The sequence below is a fragment of the Daktulosphaira vitifoliae genome, unplaced genomic scaffold, assembly GCF_025091365.1.
Source record: "Daktulosphaira vitifoliae isolate Bord-2020 unplaced genomic scaffold, ASM2509136v1 Scaffold_2, whole genome shotgun sequence".
NCBI lineage: Eukaryota > Metazoa > Arthropoda > Insecta > Hemiptera > Phylloxeridae > Daktulosphaira > Daktulosphaira vitifoliae.
The window spans coordinates 11,652,305-11,675,124 of record NW_026099573.1 but is presented as its reverse complement, the minus strand read 5'-3'; the positions used below and the strand labels follow the sequence as shown (position 1 = coordinate 11,675,124).

The following is a 22,820-nucleotide window of genomic DNA, read 5'->3' as shown; positions in this document are numbered from 1 at the left end:
TTGGTTTGCTTTATTTTCGTTTTGATACTTTAAAAATTTTTTATAAATCGCTATAATGTTGATAATATAATATAATATACCATTATACAACCTTGATGATATACATTTTATTAATCAGTATGCAAGATAAGAAAAAATATATAATATATATGATAATAAAATTAAAAAAAATAAAAATACATTGTTAAAACTATACATACAGGGTGGCCCACCACTCACTGACAACTTAAATAACTTTTGATCCAGTTAATATTTTTAGTTGATTTTTTTTTTAAATAATATTTATACGTTAGGTCTATAGCTATATCTCAATAATTAATTTTTTTACATTTTATTAAAAATATTAATTATTTTAAAATTTTAAATAAAATGTAAAAAAAAAATCTAAGATAGCTATTTTGTAGAGTAGAATTTAAGAAAAATTTTAGTAAAAAAATATCTTATTAATATTCAGTAGTAAATATTCTGTAGCGTTTTGAAGTTTGTGAAAATTTGAATTTTCATGTACTATTTTACGGTATTAAACATTGAAATACGTATTGAGAAAAGGACAGAAGAAAACGCTATCTTTTCATGATTACTGTGTATACATATGATGATAGTGTGTATACATTACAAACTTGGCATAAATACCATGATAAGAAATTAGATAAGGCAATTATTACTTATCACTCTCATTCAAAAGTATATTGAAAAGATAGCGTTTTCTTCTGTCCTTTTCTCAATACGTATTTCAATGTTTAATACCGTAAAATAGTACATGAAAATTCAAATTTTCACAAACTTCAAAACGCTACAGAATATTTACTACTGAATATTAATAAGATATTTTTTTACTAAAATTTTTCTTAAATTCTACTCTACAAAATAGCTATCTTAGATTTTTTTTTTACATTTTATTTAAAATTTAAAAATAATTAATATTTTTAATAAAATGTAAAAAAAATAATTATTGAGATATAGCTATAGACCTAACGTATAAATATTATTTAAAAAAAAAATCAACTAAAAATATTAACTGGATCAAAAGTTATTTAAGTTGTCAGTGAGTGGTGGGCCACCCTGTATATGAAATTACAAAGAAGTAGAACTTGGGGGTGCTTCAGCATCCCCTGACACCCCCGTAGTTTCGCCACTAGTGTATATACACATATACAGACGGATTGCAAAATTATGCGCGTCGCCCTACAAATGTCGACAGCGGACCGAACAAAGAGAAGTTTTCAATCTAAAACGTTTTCTGCACACCACTGCCACCACTACTGTTACTACTACACTAGTACTTCTTCTGCTGCTGTCGTCGTCTTTATCGTCGAAATTACTACGCACGAGCGCGTGTGCGAATCGACTGACTGCGCGCTCGATTGACACCTAACATTGCTCGAGAGACTTTTCGGAACGCGCTTTTAAATCTGTGAAAAATGAACCAATAAAAGCTATTCGTGAACTCGATTATCATGGTTGTTAAAATTATTGTTATACATTATATATATATATAAGAAAAAATTTTTTTTTCCTTCTTATCGTTTCGTTTTGAATATGCGATTATGGTGTTAAGGCGACTACGGCGTGGTGATGATAACGATCGGGACGACGACGACGATATGGTTTACAAATTACAAAAAAAACGACAATAATAATAATAATTGTAATAATTATAATAATAATGATATTTACAATACAATATACAATACGATAATGACAATGCAAAGACAATAATAATGATAAAAATAATGAAAACATCAACGATAATGCAGAGATAATCGTAATAATAATAATAACGATGATGATAATGACAATACGGTTTACGATAACGACGATACGACGACGAGGTTTCGCTTGGTAGTCGTCGTCGTCTTCAGACGGCGCTCTCCCTCTTGTCGGCGGAGGTAGAGGCGGCGCCGGTTCTGGAGCCTCCGGTTTTGGAGTCACCGGTGCCAAAAGTGCCGAGGGCACCGGGTCCCGTCGCCGGCTCGTCGTCCGACCACGGGGGCGGCGGCAAAAGCGATTTTGGCGCCGTCGCCGGTATTGCTGCTGATGCCGCCACCGCCGGTACTGCAGCTACTGCCACTGATGATGACGATGACGATGCCGCCGCCGCGGGTACTGATCCGCGCGATCGCGTCCTCCACAAGTCCACCTAGAACACAAAGAGGGGGCGGCGTTATAGTTGCGGGTAATATAATTAATACACACAATTGATTGAAAAAACTCACCGTCGCCGTCGTCGCCATGGAGCCCGTCCTCGGCAACGTACCGCCTCCGCAAGCGGCGTACACGGGCCGCGCTAATACAGTTCCCCGTCCGAGCGTCATTGCCGCTGCCGGCGGCCGATACCGTTGCTGCCGGTGATGCAGCTGCTGCTGCTGGTGGTGGAACTGCTGCTGCAGCTGTTGATGCTGATGAGGCCGTCGGTGGTACTGTTGGTACAGCAGCTGCTGTTGTTGTTGCTGCTGTTGCACGTACCGGTGCTGCTGCTGCTGGTGTAGGCGATGCCGCACCGGTGACGACGACCGCGGGGACGCGAACGCAACGTCCGGTCTGGGCGGGGTGGCTTCGACGAAACGAACGTCGAAAGGCGATGGTGGATGGACTGCGGTGGTGGTACTCGCGATGCCTGTTACGCAGACGGCACTCGGTACAATGGTATTGTCGGCCGTCGCCGTCGTACCGCGCCGGAATCGGGCGACGGACGTGCACGCCGCCGCCGCCAAGGCGCAACAAATCGCTGCGGCGGCGACTGCGGCGGCGCACGCCAGCGCCGGGCCGATGCCGCCGAATTCTCCGCTGCCGCCTGTACCGCCCCGTCCCGGGCCCGGGACCGCACCGGCGTCCGGACGCTCGACGGCCGGCCGCAGCCGGCCGTCGTCGCCTTCATCATCGGCGGCCGCCGCCGCCGACGATGTGGACGCGTGCCCGTCCCTGGGACTCCCCCGTCGATCCCCCGACCCGGAACCCACCCCACTAGGTCCAACAAAGACCGCCGCCGGTTCGGACCGGCCGCGACCGTTGACGGCCGTCACGTCGACGCGCAGCGGTCGGCCGGCGGGCGCGGTCACGCGGAACACCACGACGCGATTCGGGGCGATGGCGTGGTCGGCGGCGCGCAACCCACCTACAGAGTCGTCAGAGGCGCGAGACCCCCCGTGACTGCCACTCTCGCCTACCGCGCCTTCGCCCCGACCCACCGCCACCGACCTTGGCGACGATACCACAACGCCGGTCACGTTGGCCATCGATAGGTAGCCGTCGTCGCCGCCGCCTGCGCGTTCACCTAGTGCCAACACCTCGGCAACGAACCGCTGCGGCGGTGCGCCCCCGTCGTGTCCCGCGGTGCACCGCACGCGAAACGACACCGCGGCCTGCTCGGGTGGTCTCCAGTCGCCCGTCTCGCCCCGGTCACCGTCGCCGTTGCTGTGGCCGTCGTCATAGCCGACGTCGCCGTCTTCGCCGATGACCACGTAGCAATCGGTCGGCCGATCCGGTGGTCCTGGAAATGACAAGATACAAACAAAACACACAATGAGACATGAAAACAAAAAAAAAAAACCAACCGACTCACCGGCCGGCCGCACGCGGTACTCGCATGGCGCCGCCTCATTAGAGCCGACTGCATTTCTGGCCCAGCATCGAGCTATTCCGTAGTCGGCGGCTCCGGCGCTGTGGCGCACATCGTACTCGAGCCACGGTCCTGTGGCCGCCATGGCGGCCTCGCGGGCTCCGCTGTCTTCAGGGCGGTCCGCCCGGGAATCCGCTGGTCCTCGGGCTCCCGGTCCTCCTCGTGGTGCTGCTTCCGCTCCTGGTGCTGCTGCAACGTGTACTTCTCCTGAAGCAGCCGCTCCCGATCCTCCTCCTCCTACTGGTCCGCCGCCGGCAAACGACCATCGGTACTCAGCGGGCGCTGGGTTGGCGTCCACCCGGCACGGCACGCGCACCGTGTCGCCGGGAGCGGCGCCGTACGACGACCCACCCCCGTCGCCATCGGGCCGGCACAACGGGGCGTCTGAAACGGATAGCAATCGGGTTATTATTGCAGGCTTCACCTGATGCTACTGTTACCGCTATGACTAATACAAATACTACTACTGCTACTACCGCTACTACTACTACTACTGTAGTATTATCATTATCTGTAGTAGTACTACAATTACTAATAACACTGCTACAACCCATTCAACTACTACTACAGCTATTGATAATAACAACAACAACAACTATAACAATAATAATAGTAGTAATAAAGATACTCACACTGCACGTCCAATGCGACCGTGCTACCCACGGGCCCGGGGCCCTCGGCGTTGACGGCGGCGCACCCGTAGCGGCCCGATTGCCGGCGGCCCACTCGCTGCAGGGCGAGCGACTGGTTGCTGACCACAGTGCCGGGGCGTCGGCTGGGGTCGATGACGGCGCCCTGCACGGGGGCGGCACATGGAACAAACACACACAGATATAGATAAAGATATGTATAATAATATATATACAGGGTGGCCCACCACTCAATGACAACTATAATTAGGAAGTGTGTAACGTTTTCCATGAAAATGACTTATACTTTTGAATGAGAGTGATAAGTAATAATTGCCTTATCTAATTTCTTATCATGGTATTAATGCCAAGTTTGTAATGTATACACATTATCATCATATGTATACACAGTAATCATGAAAAGATAGCGTTTTCTTCTGTCCTTTTCTCAATACGTATTTCAATGTTTAATACCGTAAAATAATACATGAAAATTCAAATTTTCACAAACTTTAAAACGCTACAGAATATTTACTACTGAATATTAATAAGATATTTTTTTACTAAAATATTTCTTAAATTCCACTCTACAAAATAGCTATCTTAGATTTTTTTTTTACATTTTATTTAAAATTTAAAAATAACTAATATTTTTAATAAAATGTAAAAAAAATTAATTATTGAGATATAGCTATAGACCTAACGTATAACTATTATTAAAAAAAAAAATACTAACTGGATCAAACGTTATTTAAGTTGTTAGTGAGTGGTGGTCCACTCTGTATATATATATTTATAATATATATGTATAGATATATATATCTCTCTCTCTATATATATATATATATATGATAGAGATATATCTCTACATATGTGTACATACGATACGGTACTCACGTCGAGAGTCCACAGCACGCGGCTGGCCGGCGGCCGGGCGTCGACGGCGCAGTCAAAGTACACGTCGGCCCCCTCTACGACCCGGTCGGCTCTGAGGCCGGCGCCCAGACGCGCGTACGTGACGGGGGCGTCTGAAAGGTGGAAATGCGAAAAACAAATTAACAAACAAACGAACCATTTGCGTTACCGCACGCAGACGTACACAAACGGACGCACGCACATGCATGCATACAATATACTCACAGTGTATCCTCAGGCCAACGGAAGACTGGACGAACGAGGCGCCGCCCAAGCCCGAAGACGCGCGTCCGCCATTCTCGGCCCGGCACGTTAGCACCGAGTCATATGGTGGGGCCTGGGCGGCGCTGTCTTGAGACTCGCCGGAGGCACCTCGTGCTGCTGCTGCTGCTGCTCCGCCGACGACCACTATTCCTCCTCCGCCGACTCCTATTCCGCCTCCTCTGCTGTGCGGCCGCTCCGGCACCAGGGTCAGCGCCGCGGTGGTCGTGTTGCCGTCGGCCAACGTCTGAAACCAAGATGGAGAGAGAAATGAACGTTTGTAAGAAAAAAAAAATGTACGATAACAAAAACGGATGGAAAAATAAAAAACCCCGACAGACAAACCGCCCACCCAACGCGTCCGTTACTGTTGGTGGGCCCTCCCTCTCTATATAAGGAGAGCACTATATATATACAGAGCTCTCTCTCTATATATACACAGAGAGCTCACCAACACAACTCGCGGCGTTGTTGTTGTCGTCGGTGTTTTTTTTCATTTTTTCCTCTTTTCGTTTTGGACCCCGACGCCCGCCCACGCCCCTCACACGCATACTCACCGTCTCTCGGTCGCCGCCGCTGTCCAAGCGACGGCCGTCGAGCCACCACGTGATACGCGGCGGCGGCCGGCCGCCCGACGATCGGCACCGGGCCTCGTATCGCCGTCCGGCCGTCACGGCCACCGTCCGCAGGGGTGGCCGTTGTCTTCGTCTTCCTTGCTCTTCCTCATCGACCTGGTCGCCGCCGTTGTCGTCGTTGTCGACTGCGCGGCCGCCGTCCACGACCACGTCAACCGTCAGCGGCGCGACTGAAAATTAAAAAGGAGAATAGCAAAATAATTAAAAAAAAAAAACACAACCGCACAATGTATTCATTTCGTATATGTATACTCACAGTTCATGTCGACGTGTACGACCGCCGTCAGCTCACCGCAGCCGTCACCGTCTGGGTCGCCTCCGCCCGTTGCTCCGCCGCCATCGCCGTTAACGCCGTTGATGTCGCCGCCGCCGGGATGGGCCCGGCACACTAGTTCGGCGTGCAGATCGGACCGGTCTAAAGGCGGCAGCTCGACGTCGGCCTCGACGACCGCCGCCGCCGCCGTCTCCTTCTCCGACTCCGCCTCCGCCTCCTCCTCGGTTAGTTGCTGCTGCGGTACCGCTCCTCCTCCGTCGCCTGTTCGCCGACGAGTGTCCTCCCTGTGGTGGTCTCGGTCTTCCCGGTCCTCCTGGTTCCGATCCTCTTCGTCCTCCTCCGTCGCCGCTGCCAAGACAGGCCGTCCGTCCCGGTACCACCGGACCCGAGGCGGCGGATCGCCTGCAGACACACATACACAGTTATACAGATGGACGGTATAGCAGAGCCCATACATACCTCCGGTGGCTCGGCACCGCATCCGCGGCCGATCGCCCTCGACGTACGGGCCGACGGCCGCGGCCGCGACCGGGTCTTCGCCCGTGGCCACCGCGACCGCGGCCGCCGTGGCGTTGTCTCCTCCTCCTCGTGCACCTCGTGAGCCTCCCGCGCTGACAAAAACGTCGCCTCCGCCTACGACGCCTCCTCCACCTCCGGACAACAGCAGCACCTCCAGCCGTTTGGGCGGCACTACAAGAGGGAGCAGTGGAAAAAAAAAAATACATATATCAATAAACTACATAAATAAATATACATATGTAATACCGTCGGCGCAACCCGCGGGTTTGCCCGCCCGCAAGTCCGCTTTTTTTCTCTCCTGCCCACCTGCAACACCACCACCCTCCCACAGAAAGAATAAAAACTCACCACTGACCGTCAGCACCACCAGCGAATTGCGCGTCTGCGCCCGGCCGAAATCCACCCGGCACCGGTACCGGCGGCCGTCGCCGGGTATCACCGGATCGACGCGCAGCGCCGACCCGGCTCCCGGACGACGGTCTCTGGTAACGCCGGGGCGGACGACGAACGACGCCCGGTCGCCGAGTGCCCGGGGGTCCGACCACCGGCGGGCCCGGGGCCCGGCCAGTGGTGCAGCTTTGGCGCCGTCGTCGTCTCCTAGGCCGTCGCCGCCATCTTCTTCTCGTCGGATGTTTTCGTCGTCTTGGTCTTCTCCTTCTCGACGGGCCACCGCCGCCAGTCTGGCGTCAACGCTGAAAAGAAACACACACGTCGTTATTAGCAGCAGCAGCTACAGCAGCAACTGCAACAACAGCCGAAGCAGCATCTGCAGCTGCAGCACCATTGTAGCACTACGGCCTACCCGCAGTGAGGCATACCTGTATATCGGCGTGCCCACGTCGTCGCGGTACCACAGCACCAGCAGAGCGGCGTCATCATCTCCGGGTCCGAGTCTCGTTTCCGCTTCGGGTACCGCTCCGGGTCCCGCTCCCGGTCCTGATTCCGGCACAGCTCCTCCGTCGACTCTTCCTCCACCGACATCTCCGTCCGCAGGTTCAGCCGCCGCCGCCGACACGTCGCACGGCAGCAGGGCTGGGCGGCCTGCCACGGCCCGCACCCGGTATACCGGGACTGCCGGACAAACAAACATGATGAGAACACACACATATTAAATATACACATATACATATATATATTGATTGTACAAATTGTTGACGTGTACGCGTATGTATGCGCATACACATATAAACGACACACACATTTACCAGACACCGCGCGCACGTTTGGCCGCCGCGTGCTGCACGCGTACACCGAACGCACGCGCTAAATACTTTCATATACATACACGCATACATGCCGCTGCCGTCACAGCAGCAGCAGAAATGTACCCGTATAACATGTATAACATACGTATATGCGTACACACGACAACCTCGGGATCGCACGTATGTGTGCATGCGTGCATACTCACCGTCTCGGGCCGAGTGCGCGGCTCGGGCCAGCGACGCAAGCACCGCGGCCAGCAGCAGCAGAGCGACCAGCACGGCGGGCGGCGCGAGCGGCGGCGGCGGCGCCCCGCGGGCCCCGCGCGGCCTGTGCGGCGTAGGCCGCCTACCGCCGCCGTGCCCGCCTCTGTCCCGTTCGTCGCCACTGTCGCAGTCTCCTCTGTCGTCGTCGTGGTCGTGGCCGTCGCCTGTGTCGCGGTCACGGTCTCGGCAGTTGTGGTCGTCCGGTGCGGGCGCTGTCGCCGTTCTAGTCCTACCACCGCTATTCCGGCTCCGGCTTCGTCCTGGCTGTCCGGCCATGTCGTATGGTGGCCGCCGCCACTGATGTGGTCCGGCGGCCGGCGGCATCTGCAGAATGTGAAAAAATGAAAAATGAATGATGAAAAACGAAAAACGCGAAAAACTGATATTGGCGGTCGACCGAGGCCCGGGGTTGCGCGTCGAGGAGCCCGGCGCGAGCGCGTAACGCCACTGCTGTGAAGGGGATGATGGCTGTGGCTGGGGGAGACGCAGATCGCACATCCTTGGAGCGCTGGACGCGTTTCGGGTGCCTCCTTACCACGGGCGGATGATCCGGTCGTACTTTAGCAATCGGGTTATCTCCTACGAAAGCGCCGCGGGCCCGAGAGTCAGACATGTTACGGGAGCCGTCCCTTAAGGGTCAGTCTCGGGCCTCTGCTATGATGTTCCGCGTTCCGCTACCACCGCACGCGGATGACACGCTGGTGGTGGCGGAAGGCGCCTCGTCCGAGGAAGCTGGATCTCGTGCGAACTGCGCGCTCAGCGCAGTCTTCGCATGGATCCAGCAGGAGGGGAGTGGACTGAGCCTCACTCTGGACAAGATCGAAGCGTTCACTCCTCCACGGCTCACCGTGCTGGGGATGGAGATTCCACTTAAGGACTCCATAACTTATCTAGGCCTTGTCACAGACAAACGTCTAAAGTTCATTACTCGTGCGGCCCAGCGGGCCCAGAAAGTCATGAATTCCCTGGCGGAACTCATGGCCAATCTGAGAGGGCTGAGAGAGATACGGCGCAGACTTTTGTTCGGATCGCCCGGGAGAGGCTGACAGCGCTCTGCAAACCTACTTCCGGTGCGAGGCGTGAACCCAGGAGCGGGACTCTTTGGTGTAGGGTCTACGTTCCGAGTTGGGTCCAAAGTGAATCTGATGTTAAGGAGCCGGGAGGCGTGGAGGCTCATCCAGGCGTTCGCAAAATCCGTTTTGCTAAAGAAAGCGCTGGTTTAGGCCGGTGCCTTAGGTTCTTGTTCTTGTGTTTTTTTTTTGTTTGTTAGTTGTTTTGCCAACCCTCCCTAACGGTTCCCACTGTGCGAATAGGTTAACGGGAGGGGGCGACACCGCGTTGCGAATCAGCTCTTGATTAATTTCGGGTTGATTCGCAACGTGGTGGTGTGAATTAAGACGGCGTGGGCCGCCTTGAAGTAATGCCACACGGCAGTTCCAGGGCAGCCCTCAATAATGCCGGTCATGGAAAAAAAAAAAAGAGGAGACGCATATCGCGGGAACCTTAGGCTGCGTCCGACGACGCCGCGGATAGCGGGCCTCTTCCGCGTCGTTGGGTTCGGTACTTGTTACCCGTTACTCAGTACGCACCCGCACCCGTTAACCGCCACGCGACCGGACCTGTCACCGGTTACGCGCTCGCGGGGTAAAAAAAAATTCCGTTGTTTTAGGAGACGGGGGGACGCGCGCGCGAATGACGCGGCGTTGGCATCGCTGTCACTATTGGGTCGGGTCGCGCGGTCGTTGGCGGCCTCTGACCGCGTCGTCGTAGTCATCATGGTTTTAAACTGACACTCGTTGTATCCGAATAGAATTTACGAAAAAAACGACGGCCGTCGCCACCGCCGCCTACCATGCAGAATCCGANCCGCAGCCGGGGTCGCTCAGGCCTCCTATGTGGCTACTGCTGCGACGGTTGCCGCCGCCGATGCCCCTGCGGCTGCTTTTGAAAATGGTCTTGATCTCCGTCTTCGTCTCGGTCGTGGTCTCGCTGCCGCAGCCTTTTTCCGCGGCGGTCACTCTTTTGCACGCGCGAAACAACACTTTCTACACTCGCGGCAACAATACTTTTGTCACTCGCGGCCGCACAGCGCGGTGCCCGTATCCGACGCCGCTGCCGCAAAAGGTCTCGCGCACACACACACACACTTAGGGTGGCGCGTCGGCCGTCGTCGGTTCGTTCGGTCGGTCGGTCGGTCGGTCTGTCGGTGAGTCTGACTGCGCGCCCGTTCAGTGTGCGCTTCTTCGGCACGCGCGTACGCTACTGCCGTGGTCGCCGCTGCTGGCTGGCTGCGGTAGCTGCGGCGGCCGTGCGGGCGCCGGCGTGTAAGTTTGCGCGCCGCCTCCGAGCGGGAACCCCGGAAAAGACGACGGTGCGCGCGCCGCGCCCCGTCCGGCGGCGGTGACCTCTCGCCCGGCCGCCCGACACCCTCTCGGCTCGGCTGACCCGACGACCACCACTGCGGATGCTACTGTGACGGCTTTCCGATTGTCGACACTGTGACAATTTGATCACAAATCAACAATTCACACGCACGCACACACTTACACGTGTTTATATATATATTAGGGTTCCACTTATTTTCAACATCTGTAATTCTTATGAGTGCCGGTCAAAATTTTATTAGAAATACCTTAAATATCAATCATGTAAAGTTTCTGCCTATCTGAACAACTTTAACACGTATACTGACTCATAAAATAGTAATCTCGGGAATTGTCCAAGTACGATAATAATCATACATGTGCAATATTCGGTTCTTTTTTTTAAAAAATATAATAGTCTATTATAATTTTTGTTACAATAATATGATAAAAGAGTATTCTATAATACGCAAAAACGCACATATTTTGTTATTTTTCCGAGAATGAATTCACTTTACAAAAAAATATTAAGAGATCATTTTTTTAAAACGTGTTTTGTACTATTTATTGTTCTATAAAATTTTTTGTAAAATGAAAATTGTAACGACTATATGTCAAAACAACGGATTTTACGAATTTACACAAAACTTTAAGCTCAAATCGGGACGTGTTAAAGTTGTTCAAATGGGCCAAAACTTAACATGATTGATATTTAAGGTATTTCTAATAAAATTTTGTCTGGCGCTCATAAGAATTACAAAAAAAAATCATCATGTATGAATAAGTGGCACCCTAATATATATATTATACGTATACGTTTTTTTTTTCACGACAAATTTGTTCATTTAATAATAACAATAATGATAATAAATAATGACAACATCAACAACTATATGTGTACATATCAATTTATAAAATAGTTTTCCGCCGTGTCGACTACGCGATTATCGATAATTCAATACTATAATTATCGATTTAAAAAAATATACATATATATATATATATATATTTTAATATATATACGACAATTTTTTTGTAAAAAAAAAAAATAAGACTATATATATATATATATTTTAGCGTGTATATGTATGTGTATTGTTATTGTTAAAATCGTTCTCTGATCCTCACCGTATCCGACGCACCCGCTGTTTTATCTCAGGCGCGTGTCTCTCAACAATGCGGTCGAACGCGCGTACGTTACGGGCGTTTATCAATCGTCAATTCGCAATCATCGTCGTCAATTGAATGTAACGTGATAATATTTTTCTAAAAGAAACGTATACAATTCCATTGGAAATATAATATATTTATATATACAGAGTGATCGAAATCTGGTAAGACACTCATTTTCTCGGAAAATATTGAGAATTTTAAATTTTATTATAGTGAAAAAATATCAAGTTCAAAAAACTCTCTAATAACATGTAGTCAAACCATTATTTTTTTCGTCCCTTTAAAGATAAGAACCCTTATTTATAATTTTCTTAAATGGGAACCCTTATTTCTGACTTTATAATGTGATAGAAAAAAAAAATTACAAACAATATTTTTTCTGGAAGCCAAAATCTTTAAACAATTATAAAACGTAAACGGTTATTCGGATAAAAAAAACTATAAGAACATAATTGTTTGTAATTTTTGTTTATATCATATTATCAAATCAAAATAGTGGTTCCTATTTAAAAAAATTAAGAAATAATCATTTTTATCCCTGAAGGGATAAAAAAAAAATTCATTTAACTTCATATTATTGTAGAGTTTTATAAACTTAATAAGTTTTCTTTTTACAAAAATTTTAAATTCTCAATAGTTTCTGAGAAAATAAGTGTCTTGCCAGATTTCGATCACTCTGTATGTATATATATATATTGATTGATAGAATAGTTGCCCCCGAGCGCATCCCGTACAAGTCTTGTTTTCAACGGTCGGGAATCGACACGCGCGCGCGAGTCGCACAGATCCCAACGGGTAACTGAAAAATTCGTTGTTATCACTATCGTTGTTGCTGTTTTTGTTGTTGTTGTTATTGTTATCACTATTATCATCATTAATCGAATATATATATTTAATGCGATAATTTTTTGTAAATGAAAAGTAATCGTTTCAATGCGTGCATGTGTGTATGTATACATGTAGGTGTATGAATTTTTTTCGCGCGCTCTCGCACGCACAATGCACTTGTTACAACTGTCGAAACACTTGCGTAGTGAAGAATAGTACGATAATTTTTTGTAAAAAAACAATATAAAATGACATGTTGATTTTACAATAAATTTTTCTGCATCGCTCTCGATTAATTACACCCCGATAACGATGACGATAATAATAATAAATAATAATTATTAAAATTTATATCGGGAATAATAATATATAATCATACATATATATTAATAATATTAATAACAATAATAATTATAATTATAATATATACTGATTGATAAAACAGTTGTAAACAACGCCAACGCATTATCCCGTGTACCTGCTGCTGTTGTTGTTGTTATTGTTTGAGTTTTCCACGCGTTTTTCGACCAAACGGTACAAAATTCGTCGAGAGCGAGTCGCCCGAAATCCAACGGGTGTCTGAAAAATAGATTATTACTACTACTACTACTATTATTATTATTATTATTATTATTGTTATTGTTATCGTTATTATCGTTCAATACCATATATGCGAATGGGTTTTTTTGTAAAAGAAACGTACACATTTCATTACAATATATACGCGCACACACGTGTGTATATTTTTGTTTTTTTATTTCTATACGCGTACATACATGTATATATATAAATTAATAAAATAGTTGCACGTAGTGTGCGCGTGTCAGTGTATATTATAATGATAACAACAATAATAATAATAAAAACAACAAAAACCGTTAGACAATGTTTTGTAAAAAAAAAAAAACAACAACAACATTTACAATAATATATGAATCAATACGAATAATATTTATGATGAATTATGATATCGTTCGATTAATTACGACGACGACGATGATGACAATGATTAATGTTAATAACAATATATGTATATATGTATCAATTGATAAAATTGTTCTAAGCCCCAACGCATCCGATACACCTGCTGCTGCTGCTGCTGCTGCTGCTGCACTTTTTCCGCGTTTGTTTCCCAACATGAGTCCGATCCCGAGCGAGTCGCACGAATCCAACACGGTGGGCATTTGAAAAATGTATTACGACGACGACGATATTGTTATTAATTAATTAATTTTTTGTAAAAAAACCCACTACATTTTTGTTTTCACAACAAACTATATCGTATCGTTCGATTGAAACAATCGATAACTATTAACAACAACAAAAATAATAAATAATAATAATATATATATACACGTACGCGCGCACATATCACATACACACATCTCGATCGACTCGAAATCGCATCGTGGACCATCACAACTATGCCCGACTGCCGCCGGATCGGCTGAGAAAAACGTGCATAGTTATTACCATTGTTATTATTATTGTTACCACCACCGTTATTATTATTATTATTGGCTGCTGCTGCTGCTGCTGTTGTTGTTGTTGTTGTTGTTGTTGATGATGATGATGACAATTGGATTACAATTACCAACAACAACAACGATCGAAAATTATTGATAATTTTTTGTAAATATCTACATGTGTACGTACACATACATGTATACAAACAAATACATATATACGTACGTTTTTGTATTTTTATTTTTATACATAAATATATATATGAAGAGTGAATGTGTCAAACGTTCTATGTGCCAAAAAATTGAAAAATTGTTTTATTTCTGATTTATGTTCTATAAGCCAAAGGTCACAATCTTGTATGTGTTTTAAGTGTCAATTAAATTTTTTACTTGTACAAAATTGCGTTCATAGATTGTATTTGTTCTGTGAGACATGCCCTTTGTTACCTGTACGTTCTAAGTGCCTTGGACGAATATAATAGTTTGACGATTACAATATTATAATATAGTCCGTTATATTTCAAAATAACTAATACTGGTGTTGTTGTATTCGTTAAGTTTTCTTTTTCATTTGTTTAATTGTATTATTATGGATACTGAAAGTATACATATTTTACGAAGTGGTAAAAAAAGAAGAAATGATCAGACTAAAAAAAGAATTAGTGGAAAATCGTATGCGACCAGGAAAAGCAATAATACAATTCAGGAAAGCCGTCAACTTAGTTGTTATAACTTTGGAATACATCTCGGTGACAGCAATACAGCCTTTATGTATATGTGGGATGAAAGTATTGCTTCTCGTGGAAGCTCAGAAATCGCTTCTTGTCTTTTTCAAGTTATTAACAAAAACGAAAATACGATAAATCGCAAAAAACTAATTATATGGTCAGACAACTGTGCTGGCCAAAATAAAAATAAAACGTTAGTAGTTTTGATGTTATATTTAATAAATATGGGGATATTTGATGAGATTATACAAAAATTTTTGATAAGTGGCCACTCTCTCTTGGCTTGTGATCGTGATTTCGCTATTATCGAAAAGAGACGTAGAGTTTTTCAAAATTTCACTCCTTCTGATTTACAAGAAATGGTTAGAGCAGCGAAGTTGATAAATCCATTTCGAGTTATTCCGATGGATGAAAACAACTTTTTTTCATTTAAAGACATTGCTAACAATTTTTTTAACACAACCAAGTTTCCAATGTTCGATGATTAAAGTTTCATTTTTAACTCCCAAAAAAATCTATTATAAAAAAACATTTTCAGATGAAGAACTTTGGAAAGATTTTAACGTTTTTAAAAGAAATGCTACTATAGACCAACTTAAAAATCAGACATTTATACCTATACCGAAACCCACATTGTCGTCAGAGAAGAAAAAAGATTTGTTGGCCATGATTCCTTTTTTACCTGATAAGCACAGAAACTTCTATAAAAATATAACGTCATGAATTAATTTTTTTTGCTATTTATTATGATGTTGCTATGTTCTAATTATGTTTAATCTAAATTTTTTTTTAAATTATTATTAGGTTTGTTAATTTATTTTTCAATTTGTGATACTCAAGAAAGCTACTGTTTTCTTTTCTTGTTACATTTTTATATGAAGAAAAAATTTTATTTTACGTTTTGAGATTTACTGACAATGTCATGTTAGATTAAGAGTATTTTTTATTTAAGTTTGTACATTTATTTTTCAATTTGTGATACTCAAAAAAAGTGTTGATTTTTTTACATATTTTAAAAAAATATATATGAAGTCTTAATAAAATAAAGAATGATTTTCTGTTATCTATAATAAAATATTGGTACTTGGAACGATAATATTATCACATTATTTGAAACTTGGAACTTTAATATTATAATACTTGGCACTTGGAACTGTCATTAGCAAATGTTTAATTTATACTAATATGAAATGACAAAATAAAATAATAGAAATTTACGAGGCTATTAATATAGTGTAAATATAGCATAACATGTATTTTTATACAAAATTATAAGAAAATTTTTAATTTGTGATGTTTTTTGTGTTTTCTGAACAAATATTTTTTTGGCACATAGAACGTTTGACACATTCACTCTTCATATATACATATATATTTAAAAATCAATAAAATAGTTACGCGCTGTGTAAAAAAGAAAAAAAAGGAAATAACATTACGACAATATGTAAATGAATATGAATAAAAATAATGTTTACACAATAGACTGTCGTATTGACCGATTGAACGGCAACTGCAACGATAATAAATAACAGTAACAAAAACTATTAAATATCGACGACGACGACGACGGACATGATGACAACGACGATTGTTGATATAAATAAACAATGACAATAACGATGATGATAATTGATATAAATTATAACAATTATTTAAAATAACAAACAACACCAACAACAACGCTAAATAATAATATATATACACGTACACACTCATATAATTACATATATACACATACATACATACATACATACATATTTTAATTGATAAAACCGTTCAAAACCCCAACGGGGGTTTAACTATTATCGTACGTACCTGTTGGTGGTCGTGGTTGTGTTGTTTTCTTTTTCTTTTTTTCCGCGCGCGCGTTTTCCGACAGCAGCAGCAGCCGCTCAAATTCGGTCCGGTCGAACGCCCGGTCGGGATCGATAACCCCCAAACGGGCATCTGCAAAAAATGAAAAAACTGTAAAATTCGTTAACTATATATAAAAACAACACACACGTCGTGTGTACATTCCATCAAATACAAACACACACACATGTGTACAACACATATATACATTAAAAAAACCCAGCACAGTGGAGTCGCGGCATAGTGGGGACGTTGCATAGTTGAGTCCAGTATAGATTTAATCTGACAGTGATTAAAATCACTATCATAAGAAACGCTTCGATGCAAATCAGTAGATAGTGTTTAATTCTAAGAAATTGGTGGATAATTACAAAAGCTGCATGATCTGCTAGTTCCTTATTAATACCCTGATTAAGATAAAGTATGTCGAATGAAAAAGGGATTATTAAAAAATATTATTTCTCATAAAAAAATTGTGTTGATTCATACACTTTTCAATGAGTTATAGCATTATAAAGTTAAAAATGTAACCAACCCAACCCAACATCAACTCCTATTTCCTTAATTATATCCAGATTAGTAATTCGTTTAATTATATATTATATAATTTTTATAATTAATTATTTTCAAATTATTATTGATTTTTAATATGTTAAAAGTAATCATTTTGAACCTACTTCTTTTTGTTCTTTAAAGTGAAAGTTTTAATAAAAAAAAAATGAATTTATTACCATAACTTTTAACTCAACTTGCAAGTTTGAAATAGATATCATTAAATAGAAAAAAATGAAATTGGTAGAGTATTTCAAAAACAACAATAACACTTATTCCCTTAATTTTACCCCGATTAATAATTATAATATAGGAACACATAATAATTACAGTAATTAAATTGAGTATGAAAGTGGTATTCAATAATATAATATTGTAATATTTACGGAGATATTATAAAAATAAAAAGGAGTTGTATATTCATATACTTTTAATGCGTATACAAATTTAAAGGAATTTATGCAATACTTTTTAATAAAAAAATTTTGTTACTTATGAATAAATACACTAAACAAAAGGAACTTTCATCAGAAAAAAAATATACTTTTCTAAATAAACTTTTCGTGATGTTTTCAAATGTGCAATTAAACTTTTTCTATTACTTCTAAGTTTTAATATTATTACTTATTATTAAAAAATAAGTATTTACATATAAAAAAAAATAATTAAGAACAAAAAAAATTGTATTAAATTAATACTGATTTTGATTTTTAATATGTTAAAGGTAATCATTTTGAACCTATTTTTTATTGTCTTTTAAAGTGAAAGTTTTAATGAAAAATACCTTCTCAGCTTCGCATCGAAGCTAAAAAATGAATTTGTTACCATAACTTATAGTTCAACTTGCAAGTTTGAAATTGACATTATTAAATTGAAAAAAATGAAATTTTTAAGATTAATATGCAATCTGGAAATTTTATAATTACTAATTACAGTACATTTGTCAGAAAAATTCGATTTTTTTACATTTTTATCGTAATAGATAACTGAAATAGAAAGAATAGTAATCATATCCTAATAACTTTTGGTGTTTAAAAAAATTCTGCAATTGAAATATTCAGAACTTAATTAATTTTAATAATTTACTTTAATTAAATGAACCAATCAAACCAAAGTAGTTAAAAAGATTTACTCAATTGAGCATATTATCAAAAATATAATTATAATTGTAAAACTCCATCGTTAACTTCAGGTGAAACTAAAAATCATTTTTTTTTTAAATTTATGATTTATATAGCAACATATTACTAAAAAATTTGGCATATTATAGACTGGTAGTAGCACACAGAAATAGAGTTAAAAAATTAATAAATTATAAAGTAAAATTATTTACTTTTGTAGTTGAATACTTTTATCATATCAAATTTAATTCGACAATAAATAATTTAAGAATATTAAAAATTAATGATTTTAATTGTTTGTATGGACAAATCTAGTTAAGCTACTTTTTATTTGAATAAGGAATATTTTTTTGATTTTTAAGAGTAATAACTTAAACTAATCATTAACTTAAATATCATAAACTTAAATGAATCATTTGACGTAATGTTGAAAAAAGTAGGTCTAGTGATNAACTAATCATTAACTTAAATATCATAAACTTAAATGAATCATTTGACGTATCGTTGAAAAAAGTAGGTCTAGTGAGGGTTGGCAAAATAAATCGTAGCCAGAAAAAGAACCACATAGTAAAATAATATTAACATGAATATCAATTTCTTCTCACGAGGGGAGACTATAGTGATAAGATCCTTTATATTTATTGAAATTATTGAATCTAAATGAGATAAATATCAAATGTTTGGAAATTCTATTTTAACTCAAAAAAAAAAATGCAAAATTTTAGAAGTCACAGACGGATTTAAACCTCGTACCCTAGGCGTGAAAGATCAAGATGTTACTCATTCGGCAACTATTCGTTGATTTTTGTTGCATGATAAAATTGGCTATTTAAGCTAACTCAAATTTAAAAATTACTTTTTCGACTTTAAAAAAGTAAAAAATGTTAATAAGTATAATATCATATGTCTTATGAACTTTATTCTATGTCAATGAAATTATATAATATTCATGAAAGTCAGTTTATTCCCCTAATCAGATATTTTAAAATAAAATAAAATACAAAACCCAGAATTTTAATAAAAAAATAGCATATTTTTGAATACGATAGCCATTTGCGCATAGAAGATAGGTCGTCGGAACAAATTTTTTTTTTTAACTTTATAGTACATAAAATAAGCTTTAATTTGATATATGTTTAAAGGACGCAGTATTTCCGGAACATTTTCAAAAATTAAGTTGAAAAAGTTAGTTTTTGTAAAAAAGTTGCTATTTTAAATCCCCCCTGTGAGCAGAATAAGTGTTAGATTTTCAAAAAAAAATGATATCAAATGAAAGAAAATTACCTAAGGTTTCAATATAAAGAAATATTATTTTGATTAGTTAATATTTGAAAAAGTTATGGCAGTTTTAAGTACAAAAAACATCGTTATAAAAGGTGATTTTTATCGCAAATATTACATTTTTTTTATAATTTCGACAGCCATTTGCACATAGAAGATAAGGTGTCGGGACAAATTTTTTTTTTTCATTTTATAGTACATAAAATAAGCTTTAATTTGATATATGTTTAAAGGACGCAGTATATCCGGAACATTTTCAAAAATTAAGTTGAAAAAGTTAGTTTTTGTAAAAAAGTTGCTATTCTAAATCCCCCTGTGAGCAGAATAAGTGTTAGATTTTCAAAAAAAAATGATATAAAATGAAAGAAAATTACCTAAGGTTTCAATATAAAGAAATATTATTTTGATTAGTTAATATTTGAAAAAGTTATGGCAGTTTTAAGTACAAAAAACATTCCGATAGAAGGTGATTTTTATCGTAAACATTACATTTTTTTTATAATTTCGACAGCCATTTGCACATAGAAGATAAGGTGTCGGGACAAATTTTTTTTTTTCATTTTATAGTACATAAAAAAAGCTTTAATTTGATATATGTTTAAAGGACGCAGTATTTCCGGAACATTTTCAAAAGTTCAGTTGAAAAAGTTCTATTTTTTATACAATGTTTCAAAGTTTGAACCCCCCCTATATAAGGGGAAATTGTCTAATTTTAATAAAAAGTATGTCAAATGGAAGATGTACTTATAATGTATTTAGAAAAAAAAAAATTGTGCTGATACATGCATTTTTCGAAAAGTTATAGCATTTTTAAGTTGAAAATTAAAAATTGAAAATCGAAAATTTTAACACAAAAATAGTGTTTTTTTAACTACGGCAACCGTTTACATGCAGAAGATAAAGTGTCGGGACAAATTTTTTTTTTTCATTTTATAGTACATAAAATAAGCTTTAATTTGATATATGTTTAAAGGACGCAGTATTTCCGGAACATTTTCAAAAATTAAGTTGAAAAAGTTAGTTTTTGTAAAAAAGTTGCTATTTTAAATCCCCCCTGTGAGCAGAATAAGTGTTAGATTTTAAAAAAAAAATGATATCAATTGAAAGGAAATTACCTAAGGTTTCAATATAAAGAAATATTATTTTGATTAGTTAATATTTAAAAAAGTTAAGGGAGTTTTAAGTACAAAAAACATTCCGATGAAAGGTGATTTATATCGTAAACATTACATTTTTTTTTTAATTTCGACAGCCATTTGCACATAGAAGATAAGGTGTCGGGACAAATTTTTTTTTTTCATTTTATAGTACATAAAAAAAGCTTTAATTTGATATATGTTTAAAGGACGCAGTATTTCCGGAACATTTTCAAAAGTTCAGTTGAAAAAGTTCTATTTTTTATACAATGTTTCAAAGTTTGAACCCCCCCTATATAAGGGGAAATTGTCTAATTTTAATAAAAAGTATGTCAAATGGAAGATGTACTTATAATGTATTTAGAAAAAAAAAAATTGTGCTGATACATGCATTTTTCGAAAAGTTATAGCATTTTTAAGTTGAAAATTAAAAATTGAAAATCGAAAATTTTAACACAAAAATAGTGTTTTTTTAACTACGGCAACCGTTTACATGCAGAAGATAAAGTGTCGGGACAAATTTTTTTTTTTCATTTTATAGTACATAAAATAAGCTTTAATTTGATATATGTTTAAAGGACGCAGTATTTCCGGAACATTTTCAAAAATTAAGTTGAAAAAGTTAGTTTTTGTAAAAAAGTTGCAATTTTAAATCCCCCCCCATGAGCAGGTTAAGTGTTAAATTTTCAAAAAAATTATATCAAATGAAAGGAAAATATCTAAGGTTTTAGTTTAAAAAAAAATTATGTTGATTTGTTGATTTTTGAAAAAGTTATGGAAGTTTTAAGAAAAAAAAGTGAAAAAAATGACAAAATTTGTCGATTTTTAAATTTGTAATTTTTTTGGATATTTCCCCCATTTGCGGGGAACGAGGGAAAATTTTTAAATTTTTAAGGGTAATGTCTTCAACTAGATACAATTTGTGATCTTTTGACGTATTGTTAAAAGAAATCGGTCCAGTGAGAGCTGAGAAAAAGTAGTGACAGACACAAAAAAAAAAAAAAAATAAAAAAAAAATAAACACATCATGGTAAAATTAATACCTTCTCAGCTTCGCATCGAAGCTAATATATACACACGTGTATGTATATATATAGATGATATGTTCGTGTTCGAGCGAGACGTCAACGGTCCGGAAGAGTTTATTTACGGGGAGAGAGAGAGTGAAAGAGAGAAACAAAATTACCCGCCGCCGACGGCGTCGTCACTGATTATGGCGCGCGCCACCACTGGACCCTCGTCGAGGCGTTTCCGCCGCACAGACGGAGGAGGCGGCGGCGGCGGCAAACTGCACAATACAAGAACGATGACAAAAAAAAAAAAGTTATTTAACATATACGTTATACGCAAGAAAAACAATTGATATACATAAAAACGTTATAAATTATATACTGTATAATACAAACATTTCATATATATATATAATGTGTAAGAAAATCAATTAATATAAATAAAATGTTCGAGCGAGACGTCAACGGTCCGGAAGAGTTTATTTACGGGGAGAGAGAGAGTGAAAGAGAGAAACAAAATTACCCGCCGCCGACGGCGTCGTCACTGATTATGGCGCGCGCCACCACTGGACCCTCGTCGAGGCGTTTCCGCCGCACAGACGGAGGAGGCGGCGGCGGCGGCAAACTGCACAATACAAGAACGATGACAAAAAAAAAAAAGTTATTTAACATATACGTTATACGCAAGAAAAACAATTGATATACATAAAAACGTTATAAATTATATACTGTGTAATACAAACATTTCATATATATATATAATGTGTAAGAAAATCAATTAATATAAATAAAATGTGTAAGAAAAACCAATTAATATACATATATAATATATATGTATATATTAGGATGGTCCTTATTTTTCGACTTAGGAAATTCCTTGGTCTTACCCCCAAAATTTGTTTATATACATGTAAAAACGAACCAAAAAAATTTCACGTCAATCAGACAAGTTTAACTCATGCCTACTCGGGGTTGAAAATTGGACAA

At 40.0% G+C, this 22,820-nt stretch overlaps 1 protein-coding gene across 2 annotated transcripts; it reads right to left on the bottom strand.

Moving 5' to 3' along the window:
* Positions 1–1,633: 1,633 nt before the first annotated feature.
* Positions 1,634–10,185, bottom strand: LOC126898914 (uncharacterized). 2 transcript variants are annotated; one of them, XM_050673295.1, is made up of 12 exons: positions 8,264–10,185; positions 7,671–7,923; positions 7,201–7,544; positions 6,793–7,023; positions 6,316–6,735; positions 5,982–6,229; positions 5,389–5,671; positions 5,146–5,276; positions 4,252–4,414; positions 3,563–4,003; positions 2,217–3,490; positions 1,634–2,140 (listed from the first exon to the last, which is right to left on the bottom strand). In XM_050673295.1, the coding sequence occupies exons 1-12, from the start codon at positions 8,817–8,819 to the stop codon at positions 1,859–1,861; spliced, it is 4,626 nt and encodes a 1,541-aa protein (XP_050529252.1). In that variant the 5' UTR covers positions 8,820–10,185; the 3' UTR covers positions 1,634–1,858. The 2 variants fall into 2 exon arrangements, with proteins under 2 accessions (XP_050529252.1, XP_050529253.1); XM_050673296.1 differs by lacking the exons at positions 4,252–4,414; positions 5,146–5,276.
* Between the last annotated feature and the right edge of the window lie 12,635 nt (positions 10,186–22,820).